Here is a 21,895-nt window from a genome sequence, read left to right on the forward strand (position 1 = left end):
TCAGAACTTCCCATGCTGAATGAAGTTTTCCTTACAGGATTTCCTGTAAGAATCTTCTGTACAGGTCCTGGTTTAACTCTGAACTCTATGTCACAGATCATATTTAAAGGCAAACTTTATTCATTATTTATTTGGTCCTACTCTCAGGCCAACTTTGTGGGGTTGGTCTCTTCTGAGAGCTTTTTTTCTTATTCGATCCTTCCCTGAGGATGGTTTTCTTAATCAGACTCTTTTGATATTTGTTTGATCCCCACTGGGGGTCAAACTTCTGGGAGCAGTTTGATAGCACTTGGAAGTCATAAAATCAATATGCACAAATATGTGCATATAAATAATCAGTCATTGAGAAAAAAAGTACATATACATACATGTAAGTAATCAGTCATTGATAAGTAATCAATTAGAAGATAAATCTGTTTTTTTGTGTGTTTTTCTTCTGGAAGATCTGATGAGACCAGGATGAAAAAGTGAATGTGGAATCAGAAGGAAGACAGAAAAGACAAGAAATATGTGGTTGGTAAATGGATGTGGTATAATCACAGAATCACAGAGTCATTTATGTGGGAAAAGACCTTCAAGATCATCAAGTCCAACCGTCAACCTGAGCTACCAAGTCCCATCACTAAACCACGTCCCTCAGAGCCATATGCACACATCTCCTGAATACTTCCAGGGATGGGGACTCCACTACTTCTCTGGGCAGCCCATTACAGTGCTTGACCAATGCACCATGAAGAAATTCTTCCTAATACCCAATCTAAAATTCCTCTGGTGCATGATTAGTGCCATTAAATGTCTAGTCTTACATTTGCATTTTTATAGAGTTTCCTGTTGTGTGCATGTGAGAAAAAAAAAAAAAAAAAAAAGAGTTTTAATTTAGTCCACTTGCTATAAGCCATATAGTTAGAATTGTTATAAAGATTAGGGAAGAATATCATCACTTCCATTAATATTTTGCAAAAGTAGCATCAACAGATATTCCAAGAATCATGAGATAGCGTATTTACCTTTCAGTGCAATAATCAGGTGATAAAAGGTAAGTGGAGCCTACAAAACAATAAAAAAAATGACTTCAAAAGGAAAAGACTTGTGTCTGTAACTCAACTCATGAGTTTTATCTTCACATTAGACATCACCTGCATGGACAGACTCTGAAAAGCCCTACTCTGTGCTCTGCCTGATTGTCATTTAATTTCTCTGTCATCTTCAGAAATCCATAAAATTGCCATAGCTCATCATCTATTTGTAGTTTCAAAACTGATTAAAAGTGGAATTAAAGGTTTTAAGTATGGATGTTTGCATCAGTGGCTTCAGGAGAAAACATAAGAAATTTAATTGCTCTCTTTCCCATACATACTTAGCCGATAGTCAAGAAACTGAGGTATCAGTATGAAAGGTGAGCAGAAAATACTAAGGTTGTCTAGCAGATTAAACACCATCTTCTGTAGTTCTTGCACTGTTTTTGTATGCAGTAAAGCACTGGGTATGACATTATTAAATGCATTTATATCTTTGAATTGTAAATGAGATGACAAGCTTGGTTGATAAAGATAATAGTACGGGCGTAATAAACTTTCATAGGTATTTACTTTGATGCCACATCACATTTTGATTAAGAGATTAGTGCAACACAAATCAGCCTGGAATGCATTACATGAATTAAAATGGGCTGAAAGGTCTTAAACATAATTGCAAACAGAGAGCCATGAATGAATGGATGTATTACTAGTGGGGCCAAATGTGGTATAACATTTTATCATGGACTTGGAACAACAAAAAAAGATAATTTCAGTTGACACAGACACTGTGAAAGAGGAGATAGGAGTGAAAAGGACAAGTCACTAATAAAGGGATACCTCTGTTTAGCAAATGGGACTTTATCAGGTCAGCAATTTTTAAGCTGACCTATCTATACATGAGCTCCCTATTCAATTATTTAAGTTAAACTAACTTGTCTAGTCTAGTAATATTTTCTGACCCTGAATGCTTTGCTTTGGCAACATTCCTAAACTTTATTACGCAGAAAACTACTTCTTTTGTAATTAAAATTCAGAATGTCCTACTGACCCTTGAGCTTAGTTTTAAAGCCACCCTCAAAACTAGATGTGGAGCTTGCTCAGAAGTGGGCTAGCAGGCTTCTGGGGGCTTCTTACAGCACACAAGGGATGTCACATACCAAAGGTGCCCTCATGATATCTTGCTACAGAATATGCAGAGCACTGCAAGACTAGTTAGAAAGTGCTTACAGAAGGGGAGGAAACTCTTCTTTCTCACAGACTTTTCTCATTTCACTCTGGGACCTGATTATGAACAGCCTTTTGTATTTCTTCTACAGTGCCTTTTACACATAAGTTCACACTTGACGATATAAAAACGAATAGTGTTTCCTTGCATTTGAGATGTAGCTTGATAAGATTATAAAAGACATTGTACAACCTACTTATCAGGCATGAAAGGGATGGGAGCTGATAAATCAGATGCCTCTTCTAGCCCACTTTTACATTCCTATCAAGGTTTGGACTTGCTGTGATTAAAATGACCAGATATGCACAGAGAGATGTCAGAAAGAGGAGCCTGGCAAAACTGACTGGAGGAGGGGAGCAATCATCTATATGGAGATTTCTGAGGCCTGAGTGCAATCACAGAACCGTAGAATCACAAAATGGTTTGGGTTGGAAGGGACCTTAAAGACCATTTAATTCCAACACCCTGCCATGGGCAGGGACACCTCCCACTATTATGTTTGCTGAAACCTTGTTTGAAAAATAAACAGACCCTTTTTCAAGGATGTACTTCTGTCTCTTGCTCTGGCATGACAGGTCTAAGCACCACCATGGCTCAGAAACAAGGCAGAGAGACACACAAACTCCCTAGAGAAGCCCAACTGTATCACTAATTCTCAGCCTGTGCAAACCAAGAACAATAGAGATAGTTTTAAAAACCATCAACCACAGCATTTTAATTAAAAATAATCTTTCCAATAGACTTTATATAACAGCATTATCATTGAAGCATTCCCTCCTCACTGGAGGAGACAGAAGCCCACACTTGGCAGTGAGCAACTTTGAGGAGCTCACCTTCTGTTTCTCCTTTTGAAGGAGAACCATGAAAAAGGAAAATATGAGAGCATGGGGCCACAGGCAGAGCTTCACATTGCTAGTGGACACAAAGAGTGCTCTTTTTCGGCTATCTCCTTATGTTGTGCACATAACTTTTGCATGGCATTACAGAGCACTGTCTTGGGTTGTAGGATTGCAGGCCTGAAGTTTCCCAGGCCACAGAAGGAAATTCAGATCATGTCTCCCATTTCCTAAGTGCCCTAACTAATAGATTTTGAAAAAAAAAAAAAAAAAAAAAAAAAAAAAAAAGAAAAGAGCCCTCTTGAGTGTGTGCTTCCAGGACACCCTGCTCTGAAAGACAGGTGAATGGTAATAGAGATAGTACTACTTGCATGGGAACAGGAGCTAAAGGAAAAAAGCCAATGTGAAATACCAGTTTAAATATTACAGAGAGAAAGGTATTAAAGGGGCATGTGTGCGTAAGAGGGAATAAGAAGGTTTACTTATACGTTCTAGAGCTGTCATTTCCAAGAAAGTTTAAAATGTTACCTTCCTGTGAGGAAAACTTAATGAAACAACATTAAGTTTTAGTCAGTATGACACACACACAAAAAATCACTTAATGGCAAAAGTTTTTGGAAAACGGCCCTAAACTGATCTCTTGCCTACCTTAACTACTTTATCTTTTAAACTGTTAAGGAGTCTTAAATTATTTTATAAATATTACTGCATTTGCTATATATACAGAATGTTGTTTATAAATATTATTTAATCCTAAAATGCACAAGAACAAGATACTCATTTTCTAAGGAGAGGATTTTAATGAGAAGACTGAAGCCAGAAGGTTTAATTAACACCCTCCCCACATACACTATCAAGCAAGGTCTATCTGCCTCTTAAAGTCTAACAGCAGAATGTTTATTCATATACTAAAATTGTCACATACTTAACATAGCTTGTGAGCAGAAACATTTCAATTAAACACACATCTTCACATTGAGCTTCAGTGTTAGCTACTCAAACTGAAAACCTTTCCACACAGAACTAGAAAACCACTGACAATAATTAGCAAACACTCTAAAAGATTATGAAGGACAGGCAGGCAGAACAAGTAGTAGACTGGATAAAGCGTGATATAATACTGATCACCTCTTCATTGCCAACTTTTCCGCAAAAAGAGTGGAAGATAAGCAACTTCATTCTATTAATTTCTTATGTTCCATTATTCTCATCATCAAAATATTACCCTTTACTATAGTCGTGATACATAAAGCACTTTTTAAAATGTTTTTTGTCAGTAGTTGAGACCATTTTGGACCACTCCTCCCACAGCCTGTAGCGCTGCACGGCGTTGTTGTGCCCCAAGTGCAGGACCCGGCACTTGGCCTTGTTGAATCTCATACAGCCCATCAGTCCAGCCTATCCAGATTCCTCTGCACAGCCTTCCTGCTCTCAAGCAGATTAAAGCTTGCATTTAACTTGGTGTTGTCTGCAAACTAACTGAGGGTGCACTCAAGGCCCTCATCCAGATTATTGACTAAGACATCGAAGAGAACTGGCCCCAGTACTGAGCCCTGAGGGACACCACTAGTGATCGGCCTCCATCTGGATTTAACTCCATTTACCATGACTCTTTGGTCCCAGTCACCCAGCCAGTTTTTAACCCAACAAAGTGTACACCCATCCAAGCAGACAGCTTCTTCAGGAGAATGGAATGGGAAATGATGTCAAAAACCTTACTGAAGTCTAGGTAGACCATATCCACAGCCTTTTCCTCGTCCACTGAGCATGTCACCTTGTTGTAGAAGGAGCTCAAGTTTGTAAAGCAGGACCTGCCTTTCATAAACCCATGCTGACTGGGCTGAATCACCTGTTTGTCTTGTAAGTGCTGCATGATGGCACTCAAGATAGTCTGCTCCAAGAGCTTCCCCAGCACCAAGGTCAGGCTGACAGTAGTAGGAGGACCTGTAGTTCCCCAGGTCCTCCTTCCAGCCCTTCTTGTAGATGGGTGTCACATTTGCTAGCTGCCATTTGATTGGGACCTCCCCTGATAGCCAGGACTGATACTAAATGATGGAAAGTGGCTTGGTAAGCACTTCTGCTGGCTCCCTTAGTACCCTTGAGTGGATCTTATCTGCCCCTATGGTCTTGCATATGTCTATGTAGTTCAGCTGGTTGCTATCCATTTCCTATTTTTTCCAAAATAGGAAATGCTAACATTTTCCAAATTGTTGGAAAATGACAATTCCTGATGTGTTGGGTTGGATTAGATTTGCATTTTTCCTGAAATACTATACATCACAGACACCGGTTCTCTGCTATACTATATTTTAGTTAAAAACTGCCAAATTTTCTTATGAATTGTTACTGGGCTTTTCATAATTCATGTGACAATGAGAAGTAAAATCAAATAGCTCACCATATTGTACAAAAAACCCTGCAAAATATTCTTCATGTATTTTAAGCCTGTTGCAGTCCTATTGTATGAACTTTTCAAAATTCATTTGACATAGATCTTTCTATGAAAAATGTTTAAAAAAATTATCTCAGTACTCAAAGTATTACTAATTTATCCTTTATGGTAATAGTATCATTTAAATCACAATTCTAACAAATGGTTTTAAAGCATAGTAGGCATGAATCTCCTTTCAATTCTGTTAATTTTACACTGAAATAACCTTACTGACTTTAATGGATTTATTTTTGAATTGTACTACAGTATAAAAAAGAAACAGGCAATGTGCCTTTCTACAATATCTGCTAAAGTAAACAATTATCCTTGCAGTCCAAAGATTAATATTGGACATGTCAGAATACATGTTTTAGCATAGCAATTTCACCTTGTGTATGAATGATTTTTACTTACTTTGAGCAGAGATAGACCTTTTCCAAATCAGTTAACAATTATGCAGTTTTTCATATCTTTGTTAAACATGCTTTTCTATTAAAGTTTAGCATCCCTTGGGCAAACAATAATCATTTGATATGGTTTCCTGGTTAAACAAAGTTGTAATTTCAATTAGGTTAAAAAGTAAAAAACTTAAGATAAGACCCTCAGGTGTAAACAAAATTCATTAACACATTCTTCATAACTTTGGCTTTGAAACATTAATTGTGTACTAAACTATCAAATTTGTAGTTTTGCATGGTGAAATAATATGAATTGATCCATTAAAATTAAGAGCTCAGTATTTCAGAGGACCGATAATTAGCAAAAGTTAACATGATAGTTGCAATCATTTTAAAAATACCAAAAACGTAATTGAAATCAAGCTACAGGATAATTTCAGTATTTCCTTTGATGGAGTCTTCCAGTTAAAGAGAAATCACACCTTGACATATCTGTTTTAATGCAACCTTACACCTGGAAAATGAAGGTTGACTTTATCAGGTCATATAAAAGGAAACAGCTTTTCATGTGATAACTTTGACATCTTACTTTGTAAATGAGTACTTTGGTGATTTGCAGAAATAGCCTAAAGCAAACTTGTCTTCTGACAGATGACATTTTAAATACACTATAAATACCATCCCATGGCATATGTGCTACACATAGAGCAGAAATACATTGGCTTTCACTTTGAAAGAAAAAGTCGTATAAAATATCGGAGTCTAAAAAGTTTTCACAAATAAACATTAATTTTCAAAAATTAAGTTTTCACAAATAAACCTTAATACAACTGGTTTCTCAAATAGAAATACGTAAGACTTTTCCACCTTCAATTAACAGTATGTACCAGAAATTTTAATTAAAAAAAAGAAAATCCACATAAATACAGTTCCAATCACTACTTGTATTTGTTTTAAGTAAAATACATACATACAAAATGCATATGTATTTATACATACATATTATTACTTTTTTGTTAACACTTCTTATGATTATTTACTGAAAAAGGTCACGATACCTTCAGATATCTATTTTCTAATGAGGTAAACCCAGCATTTTTCACAATGGTTTATTTAAAATGCCATTTTGTTGTGTTTTTCTTGCGACAATCAGTTGGACATTTCTTAAACTTTACAAACCTGTGACTCGAAGTTTATCTGTGCCAATTACAACCTCATTTTCATCCACTGTAAAAAGTGGCTTGCCATCCTTTGAGTTGATCTGAAATTGCTGACCATGAAATTCTACCATTTTAGGACCTGCAAAGCACAAGCAGAATAATGGAATAATTACATGAGCTTTCTTCAGGTTTCTATGTAAATTGCTAACCATTCAAACTATGGTCTTAATTTAGTGACTCACTTAAGTACATTAAAGATCATGAAGCAGATATTCCAAGGACAGTGGCCCTAGAAATACTGAAATTGGCTAAGTGTATTTACATGTTCTGATCCCTTGTTCAAAACTGTGCCTGGAGTCATGCTTTCAGGTTGGGTTTCCAAGAGGGAATTCAGGAAATCCCTCACAAATTGATCAAGACAAACATTCACATTCTTGGTGCTGAAGTTGCTAAGATTCCTTGATCTATATGAATGCATAAGGTCTTCCTTTTTTTTTTTTTTTTTTTAACATAAAAATTAATTATCAGAGTCTTTGCAGCATCATCCCTTTTGATTAGAGAGTCTCAAATGCTTTAAAATCCCCTGTAAGGCCTGGATCCTCAGTTCTCCATAACAAATGCCAGTTTAGCTCCACATATCTAACAAATATCACTGATCATGTACTTAGATGATTTTTAAAAAGCTGAGGGAGTATTTTCAATTGGATCTGGAACTCCAGAAATTAATATCATGTGCATGAGTCTTTGCATATCACCAGATCCAAAATTCAGTAAAAAATTCTGTTCTACAGTTTTCTTTTTGAGTAAATATATGCCAAGCCCTTAACATTCCTCATTTTAAACAATTAGATCAATTAAAAATTCACATCACATAAGTTTGAGTATCTGTTTGACAGAGTCATCTAATTTTATGTTCAGAATTAAAATTATAGATAATGGTCAAAGTGCTTAAGATTCCCTTTTTTAATTAAGGGAATTCACAGAACATCCACAGGACGACAAGCACTGAGATGTTTCATTTCCTTGCAGGAACATAGACATTAAATACCTTCTGGGTAGTAATTCTCAAAGGAACTAGGAGTTTTTGACAGATCTTAGGTTGAAATGGCATTAGGTAGCTGCTTAATATAGCAATGAAATAAATTCAGACATTTCCTATAATTTCCATGGCAGCTGATGCAAGAGATACATACCATAAGGTCCTACATAAATTGCTACTGCTTCATTCAGTAGATGCAAACAATTACTTTTAATCACTTAAAATGCATAGAAAGGATTATACAGGCCACAAGAATGTAAACCAATAAAAAACAATACTGACTCAACTTGAAAATGGTCAGAATAGAGGGCTGAATTCATACATTGTACTCTGCTGTACTCAGGCACAATCTTACTGTTCTCTGGCTCTTCTCAACAGCTCCTCCAAAGCACACGGCTTGATTTCTGAGAAGTGTATCGCAAAAATACAGAAAATATCTTTGTTCAGAGAAAAGGAGTTACTCAGAGTTCTTTTTTTTTTTTTTTTTGGTGGAAAAAACAAACAAGCAAACAAACAACAAAGGAGTTCCAGGTAAATGAAACAAGGATGGTTCCCTATCAATGCTTTCCTAAAAAATACTGGTTGTTTTATTACTTGTGATCCTGTCCAGTGGGAGTAATGTAGTTACTGATCATTTATGTAGTGTGGGTAGATCCTTTGTTTATACAAAGTCAAAGGCCTAAGTAAACTGGCAATTATTATCTTTAATTGGTGCTGCAATGTCTGGTTCCTCTTTTCTTCCTTTCTTTCATCCAACACCAGAATTACAGTGTTTAGCATGACTATTATGGGATACACAAATCAAAGCCTTTCTTGTCTGACATGATTCAGGTTGGCGATTCAGGCACATTGAGGCACATCTTTTTGGTGGGATGGATTTAGGAGCAATTCTCAGTCACTTTTGTTATAGAAGTTGTATACAGTATAGAAAAGAAGGTATTTTTTGAGCCTTTACTTCCTCCATAGGAAAGAAACCCATGAGTCCAGTTTCTGTGGTCAATATGCTAGCTGCAGAACTGATAGAGAAAAGCTGCACTTAACACCATGTCTTCTGATCCTGCTCATTGTCCAAGCTCATTCTAAGAAGCATGCAATTACAACATCTACTACACTAGACTCAGCAGATGAGATAGAAATGTGAATGCTGATTCTGTAAGGCTCTGACAAGGTTAAGTATTTGTCTTTTCAGTATTGTCAATATTTTGGAGGTCTGGCATGCCAGAAGCAAATATAGTTATATTGCCATAGAATATTTATTGCTTAAAACAATGAATAGCTGAGTGAGGATCCTGAAAATTTACATTTTAGGCATATATAATTTAGAGTAAAGTAGGTGCTCAAGGCCTTCTACAGATTCAGTTCTAACCTGTAAAGTTTTATAGTATGGGTAATCTTTAAAATACTCATTAGAAACTGCTGTAACTGTATTAAAACTATTATGTAAACCTGCAAAAAATGTGCAGGAATATCTCTAAAAAACCAACAGATCAGACATGTATAGTATTAAGTTATATTTCGTTGTTAAGTATTTACACATGATCACTGGAAAATACTTTAGTATGATGAAGACACTGTATGTTTAGAGGGAATGCCATCTACTGATTTCCTTGGTACAAGGGCAATTAGCCTTGATAATAAATTGCTGGCTGGAATAGTGGTACTTCTGCTCTTTCCTTTTCAGCACCTTGGTAGATACAGAAGTTTTCACTGCTTATAAATCACCAGGGAAAGAAAAAAGTAGATTTGAAAGAACTGAAGAAGTGTGGCATGATTTGCACCAGACCTAACTTGATCTCGTCTATGAGTACATTTATCTTATTGATTTGCTAATTCGCTGAGTCTATTTCACAAGCAATCTTGTCAAAGGAAGATTTTTCATGTCTCTCCTAACAGGAATAGGAAAGAACTAGCTCAAACAGAATTAATCGATTAATTTAATTTGTACACCTGCATGTTTCTAGAAAATTGACATCTTTTTTGTTAATTGGATCATTATGGAATGCAGATTAATTCGCAGAGAGATGTAACATGACACAAGAAGGAAGTTATAAGATGGAGGAGCTGTTTTAACTATTTGAATTTAGGATGAATACATATATATTATATAGCATTTACATACCTTGGACTGAATTCTGATTTCTCTCACCTAACCAGAGTAAAAGGTATAGTTGACATAAACATATGCTTAGCAGACTGACTTTGTCTGCTGTTCTATCTATTTAATGCAAATTTCAGGCACAGTGTCCATAATGAACATCATACTGATACAACTGCGGCTGCAGTATTTACTATTTTAATTAATCTGGCCCATGTATACAGTGACCACAGTTCCAACAATAATAGGAAAAAGGTTGGGATTCTGTCTTTCCACTCCCAGATCTTTTTTTTTTTTTTTCTTTTAACATTACACCAAATAATAATATTCCTGGGCTCTCCTCTTTTCTTCTACTCAATTAATATCTAATTATTCTGGGCAAAGCAATATATCTTTAGCAGTAGGAACTGAAGGAGTACTACTCTAAAATAATGAGACGTGGGAAAAACAGAAAAATCTACTTAGAAGAGGAACAAGAGGAATAACAGCATGTGTAGAGAAGTGCTCATCCTGGATGAGCTGTAAGTTCTAACAAACTAATGAGTACATCTACGCCAATAAATTAGAGAAAAGCCAAAGTAGAGGAGACACTGCCAATTTCTGCTACTCTAATAGCATGATCCTTGGCAAAGTCTAGACCTGTACTACACAGTGACTTGCTGACAATGCATAGACGGGTGCTGTTCCTCACAGGCAGGATGGATGAAGCTCTCCAGCTCTGGAGGAAAGTGGGTTTAGCTGTATAATGAGAGTTGTGACTTGCCATCGGCCCCGGGGGCAAACTGTGGATCCTGGCCTGTTTTAGTTGATAATTTATGCATAACCTATCTCTACCTGTAAAACACGTTCACATGTTAATCATGCAGTGAATTACTCATTAAAGCATCCAGGGATTTTATTGCTTAAGAGTTGTATTGGTGCCTATTGCTCTTATCTTTTTTCTTCTGATCAAGTTACAAGAATCTGAACAATGAATTTAAGCATGTGGAGGGGCAGTTAGGTAGTATGTAGATGGGTGCATTCTATTCCCATTACATTTTAAAGCTGAACTTAAATAAGAAAAAAAACACAACAAGCACTGAAAGTACTCACTGTACATTATATATTTTTCAAAGGGGTATTAACTGGTGGCTGTTTGAAACACCAACTCATAGACTTGCTTAAGCTGGCTTTGCATCTGTATTTCACTCCTGTTAAATTCTGGTCCTTGCACAGTTGACTAAATCTTTAACAAAAACCTTTAGGATCATGGTTTTGTCAACACAAATGCCCCTGCAAAGTTGGATGAGGACTGTCCCATGGATAATCCCCATTATCAAAGAATGGTATGGAAAAAAAAAAAAAGACTTATTTGAAGTCTTTAAATGGAATGCCAGGGTAAATTAATTCAAGCATGTTTCTTTTGTGTTAGAGATGAGACAGCTCATGTGTGGAATAAATTTCAAAAAACAAAAATAGGCTTTTAAAGAAATGGAAATACATTTACGTAACCAAAAGTAGCCATTAATTTCTCCCAGCTGTATGTTTCAATACACATGCAGCAGCTATACTGCAATAACAATAATTGTATCATGATTCATTTTCAGCTCATAAACAGCAGCCTAATTCAATATCTGAAACTTTAATCTCCTGCTTCCTAAATGTATTTTGTTTAGCACCATAGTATCCTAACTACATGTAAGTCGGTTAATACTATATAATTGTGCTTCCTGATAAAATCCTACAGTCAAAAATGTAACATGACAGAACATAGGTTATAAAGAACGTTTGAACTGTTTTCCCATTTCTGCAAGAGGTGCCACAAGAACTTCCAGGTCAATAGGTTATTCTTGTTAATTAGGATGACTAATATTTGTCCATTGTTTCTTTATACTTCCTCCTTTAACAATGTGCAGTTCTGATGCAGACCTCAGATGTGATCATCACATCACATCACATCACATCACATCACATCACATCACATCACATCACATCACATCACATCACATCACATCACATCACATAGCTCTTGACACTGAGGATGACAGTTTAAATGATGAAAAATGGTTTTAAAAACAATTGACCTGTTGCCCTTTAATAAATGTATTTATTCTAAGGCGTGTGATCTTCCAATGTTTCCTGTAGTGTTTTGCCATAAATCCCTGCAAATAGGCATGCTGCTAAGCAGTCTCCCTTTTTGTTTCCCCTCCTCACTCTTGATTGCCCTAGGTAGCTTTCCACAGAAGCAAAGTCTTTTGTTGAGTGATTCCAGTTCAGTAGTTACTTCCCTTCTACTGTTACCAGATCTTTGAGTTCCAGTCCAATACAAATGTAGGACAAAATGGTGAAGAATCTTTTATCCAAAAGAAGAATATTTTTGTCAAAAATAGGGTCTGCTGTCTCATATGTACACACAAAGACTTAACATCAGTCACATTGGTAACATATAGGCAAAGTCTTCAAACTTCTGCCAAGTATTAAGCTCTTCTAGTATGTCTTTCGATCTTTCAGAAGAAAAGAATTTTAATCACTTAAGTTATTTAATTTCAGATCTTTTCTTTTCTTAGGCTCTTCTACCATCCATCATTTTTTTATTCCTTATGGCTGTCACCCAGTCTGTATGCTTCCCTCTTCTCCTACTACCTAGAATCATTGAAGTTTTGAATATAAGCCAAAATCCTGAGTACTTTGGGGTACTGCTATGCAATTTCATTTTTTTTTAAGTTATTTTTTTATTATATTAAAGCACCTTACTTAAAATAAGTTCTCATTAAAACTGTATTAAAAATGCAATACTCCTACAGATTTAGTTCTAGTTCTATGAGTAATACAATACCAATAAATGTAAAGCCATTACTTTTAGAAGCATAAAATTAATCAGATTTTCATATGGAATTGTATAGAAGTGCTGGCTCATCTCTTATTAGAACAAATGCATTATTACAAAGTATATAAAGCACATTGCATATATACGCTTTATCTCCATATCATATATCCCTCATCACCTTTAAAAACATCTCTGACATCTCTGGCTGCTCCTCTTTTTTTTTTTTTTTTCTTCTCAGTTCTCCTTTTATGCAATGGATTCAACAGTCTGTGCCTTTGCACTATTGTCAGCACTTCTTATACATTGTTGTTCCCTACAGTTGAACACAAGTCTAGAGATCTTTGAAAATCTAGTACTGAACAATCAATGCAGACACTGATAATAAATTACACCAGCAACCCAATCTTGTATTAGGTGTTTAGGTGGCAATGCTTTTCAGAGAATCACAGAATTGTAGGGGTTGGAAGGGACCTCAGGAGATCATTGGGTCCATCCCTCCTGCCAAAGCAGGCTTCCTTGAGCAGGTTGCTTAGGCAGGTGTCCAGACGGGCCTTGAATATCTCCAGGGAAGGAGACTCCACAACCACCCTGGGCAGCCTGTCCCAGTGCTCCGTCACCCTTACCGTGAAGAAGTTCTTTCTCATGTTGGTGCGGAACTTCTTGTGCTCTATCTTGTGGCCATTGCCCTTTGTCCTGTCCCCACAAACCACTGAAAAGAGGTTGGCCCAATCCCTCTGTCTCTCACACTTCAGGTATTTGTAAACATTGACAAGATCCCCTCTCAGTCTTCTTTTCTCCAGGCTGAACAGGCCCAGGTCCCCCAGTCTTTTCTCATAGGGAAGATGTTCCAGGCCCAGTACCATCTTTGTGACACTCCGCTGGACTCTTTCTAGGTGATCCCTGTCTTTTTTTGTAATGGGGAGCCCAGAACTGGACACAATACTCCAGATGAGGCCTGACCACAGCAGAGTAGAGGGGGAGGATCACCGCCCTTGACCTGCTGGCCACACTCCTTTTAATGCACGCCAGGATCCCATTGGACTTCTTGGCCACGAGGGCACACTGCTGGCTCATGGTCAACCTGTCGTCCACTCTCTGCATGGTTTTGCTAACTAGATGTTTTTATACATCTGAGCATTATCTTTATAAAATAGTATCTATAAATATTAAAAAATAAAAACATGAAATACTTGATTTTAAAAATGATTATTGCTTGTAGAAACCATAGCAGGAATAGACAATCATGTTCCTCACACAGTTACTTGACCAAAAGGCTATGGTGTCACCTTTTCTGAGCCTCTCATTCCTCAGTAAACACTTTATCCTACTTTACAAAGAATACTTGATAGTTTAATTTTAGTAAGTCCTTTATTCTTTAATACTGTTAAAGAATACTTCTGTTTAATAATATCTTCTATTTAATGGATAATTGTATTACCTCTTCTTACTCTCATTATTATTTATTTTTTTTTAAAGAAGATATGGGTTTATTTTCATAAGATTGACCCCAGACCTACATTTTAGGAACATTTTACAAATGTCTACTGGATCTGGGCAGAAGACTCAATGTGAAACCAGTTAAAGAGGTGGGACATGACTCAATTGCCTAAGCATAGCTGTTTTGTGCCATTATGTATACTTTGGTGCCTAGTCTTCAGCTTATTTTAGCTGCCCTGCAGTATCTAAGACTAGAAGGGCTTGGAGATCTGTCCTGGGATCTGTAAGTGACCTGAACCCTTGAAGACTGCCAGCCAAAGACTGGACAAGACAGAACCATAGAAGAATCTAAGTCAGAAGGCACATCTGCAGGTCACCTCATATAACTGCCTACTTATAGTAGGACCAGCTTGGTTGGAAGTTAGCTGAAGGTGCTCAGGGTCTTTTTCAAGTGGAATTATAACATCTTTAAGTACAGGGAGTCAGCAGTCTCCCCGAGCAACCTGTTCCAGTGCTTAGCCATTTTAAAAGTGGTATTTCCCCCACTTCCATCCAGTTACATTTTGCCATGTCACAACTGTTGCCTCTTGCCCTTTTTCTGTGCATTTTTCTATGTGTTTCTGAGAAGAGTACAGCTACACCCTAGCAGGAATGAGAAGCCCACCTTAAGCCCTCTTTTCCGTAGCTTAAAAATGCACCCTCTTAAGCTTCTTATATTTCATGTGCTCCCAGTGCCTGATCATGTTAATGTGAGACTCCCCGTGGGAGTCTCCCCAATTGGCTGATAGGAGGCTGATAGGAGGGGGTGAATTTTAATGCCATATTCCAGATCCAGATGTAAACTCCCAGGAGTGGGATAATGCAACCCAATATGATATTAGCCCTTACTGCCACAAGGGTACGCTACAGACACATGTTCAAGTAGTTCACCAGGATGGGAGGGTTCTTTTCCTACACAGCTACTACTGCCGAAAGATAGAGAATATATATATATATATATTTAGCATTAAGAAGAAAGTACTGTTATACTTTATATGAATAGCTTGGATGTACTTAATTATCCAAATTATATAATAGATTTTAGTCATAATAAATTTCAGCCATTTTAAGTTAACCTTTATGAAGTCATCTAGTGTTAACCAATTTCAATAATTCATTCTTTATTACTTTAAAGGAAGAAGGTACAAGAACTAATTCCTTACTTTTGGTGTTATTACCTTCAAATTTTGCTCCCAAGATCTATGTTAATGCTCACTACAAAATATGAACCAAAATATGTTGTTTGGGATTGTAAATTTACTGAAGACTGCAAAAGTCGAGAAGGATATTAAATATTTTATAATTCCTTTTTCTTCAACTATTTTGAATTCCTTACTCCCATTGAAATAAAGGGGTTAGTGGATGGGGGAGCTACTAAGATAAGTAATTGCACTCTGGTAAGAGCTTGGTATCCACAACCTAGTTCTTTTTCTATATAATATTTCACATAAAAATGATTTCCCAGATGTTAGTTTCTTTTCAGAGCTAAACCAGGTTGACTTACATGCATACTACTTTTCTCTTCTAGACACAATTAAAACAGATACGACAGCACTGGACTCAAATCCCCTTGGACAGGTTAAATTTCTCCTTTACGGTGATGTTGGCATATTTAAGCAAGTTAGCAATGTACCTAACTACCTGATTAATTTGTAGAGGACTTTTATAGTCTGGTTTAAGTCAGCGTTGCTGATTCTGAACATCTTCACATATTTCTTTATAAAGACTATCATGTTTGGGACCAACATGTGAATCTGCTATGGTAAGCACCTTACTATACATAGTACTATCTATCAATGATATTTTTGGCAGAAGAAGATACTGTTCGTTTGAGTTTAAATATTAAACCGTGGCTGTGATGACCAAATTTGTATTTTCACAATAAAGTTTTCATGGTGATACGATTAGCTAACTATCCCTTAAATGCATATTGATTACCACTTACTATTTCTTGTTATTTTTAAAATACTTTTCAAAGTTACACCCATTTAAATAGAAAATGTTGTCACAAATGTCTAATAGCGTATATATTTAATTTAGAACAGAAACACATCTGCCATGGATTAAAACAGGAAATCAGAAAAAAATTTAGCAGCCACCTGTCATTGCCTAAATTTTGCCTGAGTCAACTAAGCTTTACTTTTAAATAAAACTAGAATGTATGCCTTGATATGATCAGATTCATTGGTAGCTAAACTCTTATATCCCTGGGGGTAAAAATCCCTACTTTCATCCTTTTGGAACAAATAATGTAAGTTCTTGATCATAGGAAGACTTAATCACCTTAAAAATGCTTCAGTTAAATTTGCAATTTATCTTTCTATTAATTACTCCTATGTTGTATCTTTCCTTCTTATAACCCAGCTGGACAGCAATTAAAGTTGTGCAAATAATCATCTTCCTGCAGTACAAAGATCTTCAAGAAATATGTTCTGGCTTTTATCTTAAAGATAAGAAAGAACTTATTTGGACAAAAATGAAGTTTTTAATGAAAGCCTTCTGGGAAAAGTAAAGAAGAAAAAGCTAAATGATTTTACAATGCTATTAATTAAGTCAAGTTTATAAAACTGGCTTCAGGGTTTTCCCTGTAAAAACACCACCAAACTCTTCTTACATACATCATGCTTCATTAACACCGTTTTCTTCCTATTATGTCTCTAACGAAAAAAACACTATCACTTGAGAATGAAATATCAAAATGCTGATAAGAAGAACAGTAATGGCTTGACACTGGAAAGTAGTAGTTTACAGATGGCAATTAATGCTAATGAAGAAATATATTAGGTACTAACACTTAACTGCTTCCTCAGAATGTTGCTCCTCTCTGAAAAAAAAAGAGGTAAGATGGCTCTCATTTAAGAGCTTCTTAGAATGTGATGGACATGAAAATAGTCAATAGGCAGAATTTTGACTGTAATTTTGTTTTCAGACTGCATAAACCATTTTGACATTTACCATATTCCCATGCTTTCTGAGTGGTGCTGATTCCATGTTTCAAAGTGTAAAACAGCTTCATAACACAGGTATCTAAATAAATTCTCTCTAGTTTACTTTAAAGTGAACTCCTCACCTGAAGCTACTGATGTCACCATTACTTGGTGTAAATAATTGAACTAGGAGAAGGACCAGTAGTCCACTGTACTAGAATCTGTTCTCACAGGCCCTGAAAGACTTTGGAAGCTCCTTTCCTTTGTGTCATTAACCCTGAAAAAAGCCATCAAAATTCAGTCTTTTGGAGCCTGAAGCCTCCTTATATGATACTTGAAAAATAAATCTTTTCAAAAACTGGCCATACTTTTAATTAAAGATGAGTTGGAAAGCATGCTGCTCTTCAGCCACTTTCACAGAAAGTTCTTAATATTCAGCTCCTAATATATTGCAATGCCACCACAAATTTATGACTGTTGTATTAATCTGCTAGTAGGCTGTGTATGTAAGCATATCTTTACTTAACTGCAGCATCATTTACTATTTGATACAAATGTTGCTCTTAAATACTTGGTCATCAATTCTATAGGCTATACATTTTAAATATATATTATACATGCTAAAATTCATTATTGAAAAAGTTTGCTCATTTTTTACACTATTTTCCTTTATTATAAAGAAGAGTTTTGATAGAATCAAAGGTGCTACATTTTTATTTTAGGATTGAATAAGGCTTTGAAGTGATGAGAATGGAGGTCTTAGAGATGATAGTTAGCAGCCTTCTTCAACTGCTTGGATTATCAAAGAAAGTTCAGGATATTTCAGTTTTTAAGGTTGATAAACGAGCTGTGATAATGAGAACTTTTGAGGCTTATTCGTGATGTTAAAGATATATATATATATACTAATGAAAAAAAGTTACCATCTATTTTGTGGACATCCTTGATTTGCCTATAAGGCATCTCTCTCTATTGCTTTCTTAATTCCCTCTGACTGACTATCAATCCTATACTTTCACAAACATGTGCCTTGCTTAGATTCTTTCCTTTCTCTCTGTTGGTCAACATCCTTCTTCTAAGCCCCATTTCTCCCATAATTGTTCCAAAATAAATAATCTCCCCACATTCTCTGAACTAAATGTCCCATTTCCTTTTTTTTTTTTTTTTTAAATGTAATTTAGTAATTAGTTTTCGTTTCCTTCCTTCCTTCCTTGGTCACATATGAGTTAGATGTAGTGCTTAGTGATATGGTTTAGTGGAGGACTGGTTTAGTGTTAGGTCAGAGGCTGGACTAGGTGATCTTGAAGGTTTCTTCCAACCTAAATGATTCTGCGATTCTGTGTGATTCTGTGAGTTTTAAATGATTTTAATGAGTACCTCAGACAAAATGGGATATCTCTGCCATCCAGAGGGATACTGAAGACAAGAGTAAAGCACAGAAGTGGTGATTTTTTTTAGTTACAATCCCTATTACTTTGAAAATACTATATTCTTGACAGACAGTTAAATGTATCTGCATTCACAGAGGCTTCTAAAAGCAGTGTGATTATGGAACACAGTCCAAAACACAGCAAGCTCTACATACAGCGCTTATAAAGAACTACAATGTTCACAAAACTTCTCCAAGAGGTATGTCATGCAAGTAAACTTAAGAGCATGTAGCAACTTTAAAACAAGAGCATCAATAGTAGAAGTTGCTCACATTTGAAGATATTTTAGCATAGCTGTAATTCATGAGAGAAACTTCATTCGTTCTTGAATAATACATGCCTGTTATCCTCATGTGACGAATTCCATAGAAACTCCTCAGGTGAAGACTTGTTTCACATCCCTCTTGCGAATTACTTCTATTGAAGACTGGGTATTTGAATCACTCTTAATAAGTTATTAAAATATTTTAACAGATCACTTAAATCACAGTCTTCTGTAAGTTAAAATGTGTTTTCATGATGATCTGATGAGTGACACTATATTATATTGTCATCTTTGAAATAATCTTTATCTATATAACCACATCACAATGGCAACTATTCATATTTATAAGATGAACTGAGTATTAAGAGATAACTTCAGCATGCTGGCAACTGTGAAAGGCATTAATTCTTTAGCAATGTCTTGTGCATATGAAGTAAATTACCCACACACCTGTTTTTCACTCTTTTTTTATAAGAGAACATCATCTTGCATGTATTTTGACCAGCTAAGGATGACTAAAAATATCAAATAATTTATAGATGGTCATTTAATCCAATAAACTGTAACTTGCCCCAGTCACTGTTGCTTGATCATATCTTTAGGTATTAACAGAGTTCTTTACTCAATTAATTTTTACTGGTCTTTCAACACTTTATTAGTTTAAAATTAGTATTGTTTAATATTAGTAATATTTCATGTTAGTATTTACAATGCTACCAATTATCCCAGACATCATTTAAGACCAATTATTAATGAATTGAATACATAGAATTGTCAGTCAAACAGAGATTACTTAGACACGAATTTATTTTAAGTAATATGTAAATGCATTTTCAGCACTTACTCTTGATGTAGTTCTGATTTTCCCATGCTCAAATCATTATCACACCCTCTTAAATATTTTTTGTAGTAGCTTTAAAAGAGCAAGCCAAAGTGCTGTCAGAACTTCCCCACTTCAGTGTTGAATCTGAGTTCCTTTAAAACACAGACCACTTTTAAGAGGCTTGAGATGCAGGTCTTCCACTCTAAACTCTCCTCCTTCCTCATAGTTTCCTCATATATTGCCTAAGCCAGATAAAGCCTGTCTGGACAACATGAAGTATTGGGTTTTCCTTTGGGAATGGGTTAAAGATCGTAAGATGTAACAATACTGACTTGCACATTAATGGGAATGAGGCCAGAAGAACCAGGTGATTAAAATCAGAGAAACAGAATTAAACTACCACTAAGGAAGGAAAATACTAAATATGGATAGTACTTGCTATAAATCAGTCACTATGGCCAAGTCTGTTTCTATCCAGCAGAACATTCCCCTCTAAATAACACAGTCCCTATATGATATTGGTTCGTATTGACCATTCCCAGTCAATCAAGTCTGGTTTACAAGTGCTCTTTGATCCAGATATCTCTAACTCTACAGAACAGATATGTTTAACTTTCTGTGTATTTAAGAAGGCACATTCCCATGCGTTCTCCATACCATTCTTTATTAATGATCTCAGAAGAAAGCCTCTGTGGTGACTGGGAAGGGGAAAAGAGGAAATTAAAAGAGATAGGTCTGAGGTTTTTTTTCTTTTGGCTGGCACAATAATTAAAATACCTCTCCTTTCAGTAAAATATGTAATTTAACTACTTTCAGCACTGCAGCCTCTTCATTAAGAAGAAAGATAAACTATGGATGACTATCTCAGACAGAGATCATTTAAGAATGTCAATTACAGTACAGGTGCCAAACACTAAATGAGCAATGCAGTTACAACACTCTTCAGTGCCTATACTTTTTCCCCCACAATGCTTCTTAAGTCTTCATGCAGAAACGTCTGTCTGAAGTGATGCACCTTACTCCTGCCAGTATGTCATGTTTCTGGCTTGAAATAAGGAGGTGCCTTATTTCCATTGGGACATAGTCCCATAAGCGCATTGTGAATATACTAAAATATGATAACAGAATTGAGTTCAGCAGAAATCTGAGCATTTCTTTTCATTTTCATGCAAAAGCACCAATTAATGATGGGGTCACTCATCTGACTAGTGTCTAAACTCAATTCAGGGCCCAGTATTCATGAACATATGTACAGCACACCTTTCCTATTAGCAGTTCTAGGTAATGCAGGCTGGACACAGCCTGTCAAACAATTCATCAGGCTTTCAGGTTACTGTCTGACATGATTTTACTTCTAAGTTTCAAATTGGGCAGGAATCAGGTTGGACAAATTAATGTGGTGATAAATGATCTGTTCTGTGGTTCACCCTTCCCAAAGGGCCTTCTGAGAACTTCTCATCAGGCAGGATGGGGACCTGACCACAGCACAACAGTATATCTGGTCCCATGATGGGAATCCACAAACAGACAAAATCAATAGCATATGTTACACATAATGGAAATTTTAACCATGTAATATGTACTGTTTTGGTCATGTGGTCACTGTATTGTTACCTATTGCAAAGTAGCTTAATGGCTGTATCAATAATATGAAACTAAAAGTACTGTACATTTCAAACCCTTCATTATTATCAAAATGAGATATGAGTTCCACTACTGTGATTTGATAAATATTTATGAGCATTTTTAAGAGGAATGATTCAGATCCTTATAATTAGCTTGAATGACCAAAAAAAAAAAAAAAAGAGAAAACATTTAAAGGCCAAATTGGGATTAATTAGTGACCTTTCCTGCATAACTGCAATAAAGAAGTTCTTTAAATATGTATGTAATTAATGCTTAAGTGAGAAATGGAAATATACTGTTGCTACTTATTAAGTGGCAGCTGCACTATGTAAATGTGGC

General features: G+C 35.9%; 1 protein-coding gene across 6 annotated transcripts in view; it reads right to left on the minus strand.

Moving 5' to 3' along the window:
• SGCG (sarcoglycan gamma) overlaps positions 1–21,895 on the minus strand; it is a 141,620-nt gene that overhangs the window by 27,416 nt on the left and 92,309 nt on the right. For 5 of the 6 annotated variants that reach the window (XM_038175207.2, XM_038175198.2, XM_038175195.2 and 2 more), the window contains one exon: positions 7,089–7,208. The exons of the other annotated variant lie outside the window; for it this stretch is intronic. In XM_038175207.2, the coding sequence (XP_038031135.1) occupies positions 7,089–7,208 (120 nt within the window). The remainder of the gene's footprint in view (positions 1–7,088; positions 7,209–21,895) is intronic. 6 annotated transcript variants of the gene reach the window in all.

This window comes from Anas platyrhynchos, chromosome 1 (assembly GCF_047663525.1).
Source record: "Anas platyrhynchos isolate ZD024472 breed Pekin duck chromosome 1, IASCAAS_PekinDuck_T2T, whole genome shotgun sequence".
NCBI lineage: Eukaryota > Metazoa > Chordata > Aves > Anseriformes > Anatidae > Anas > Anas platyrhynchos.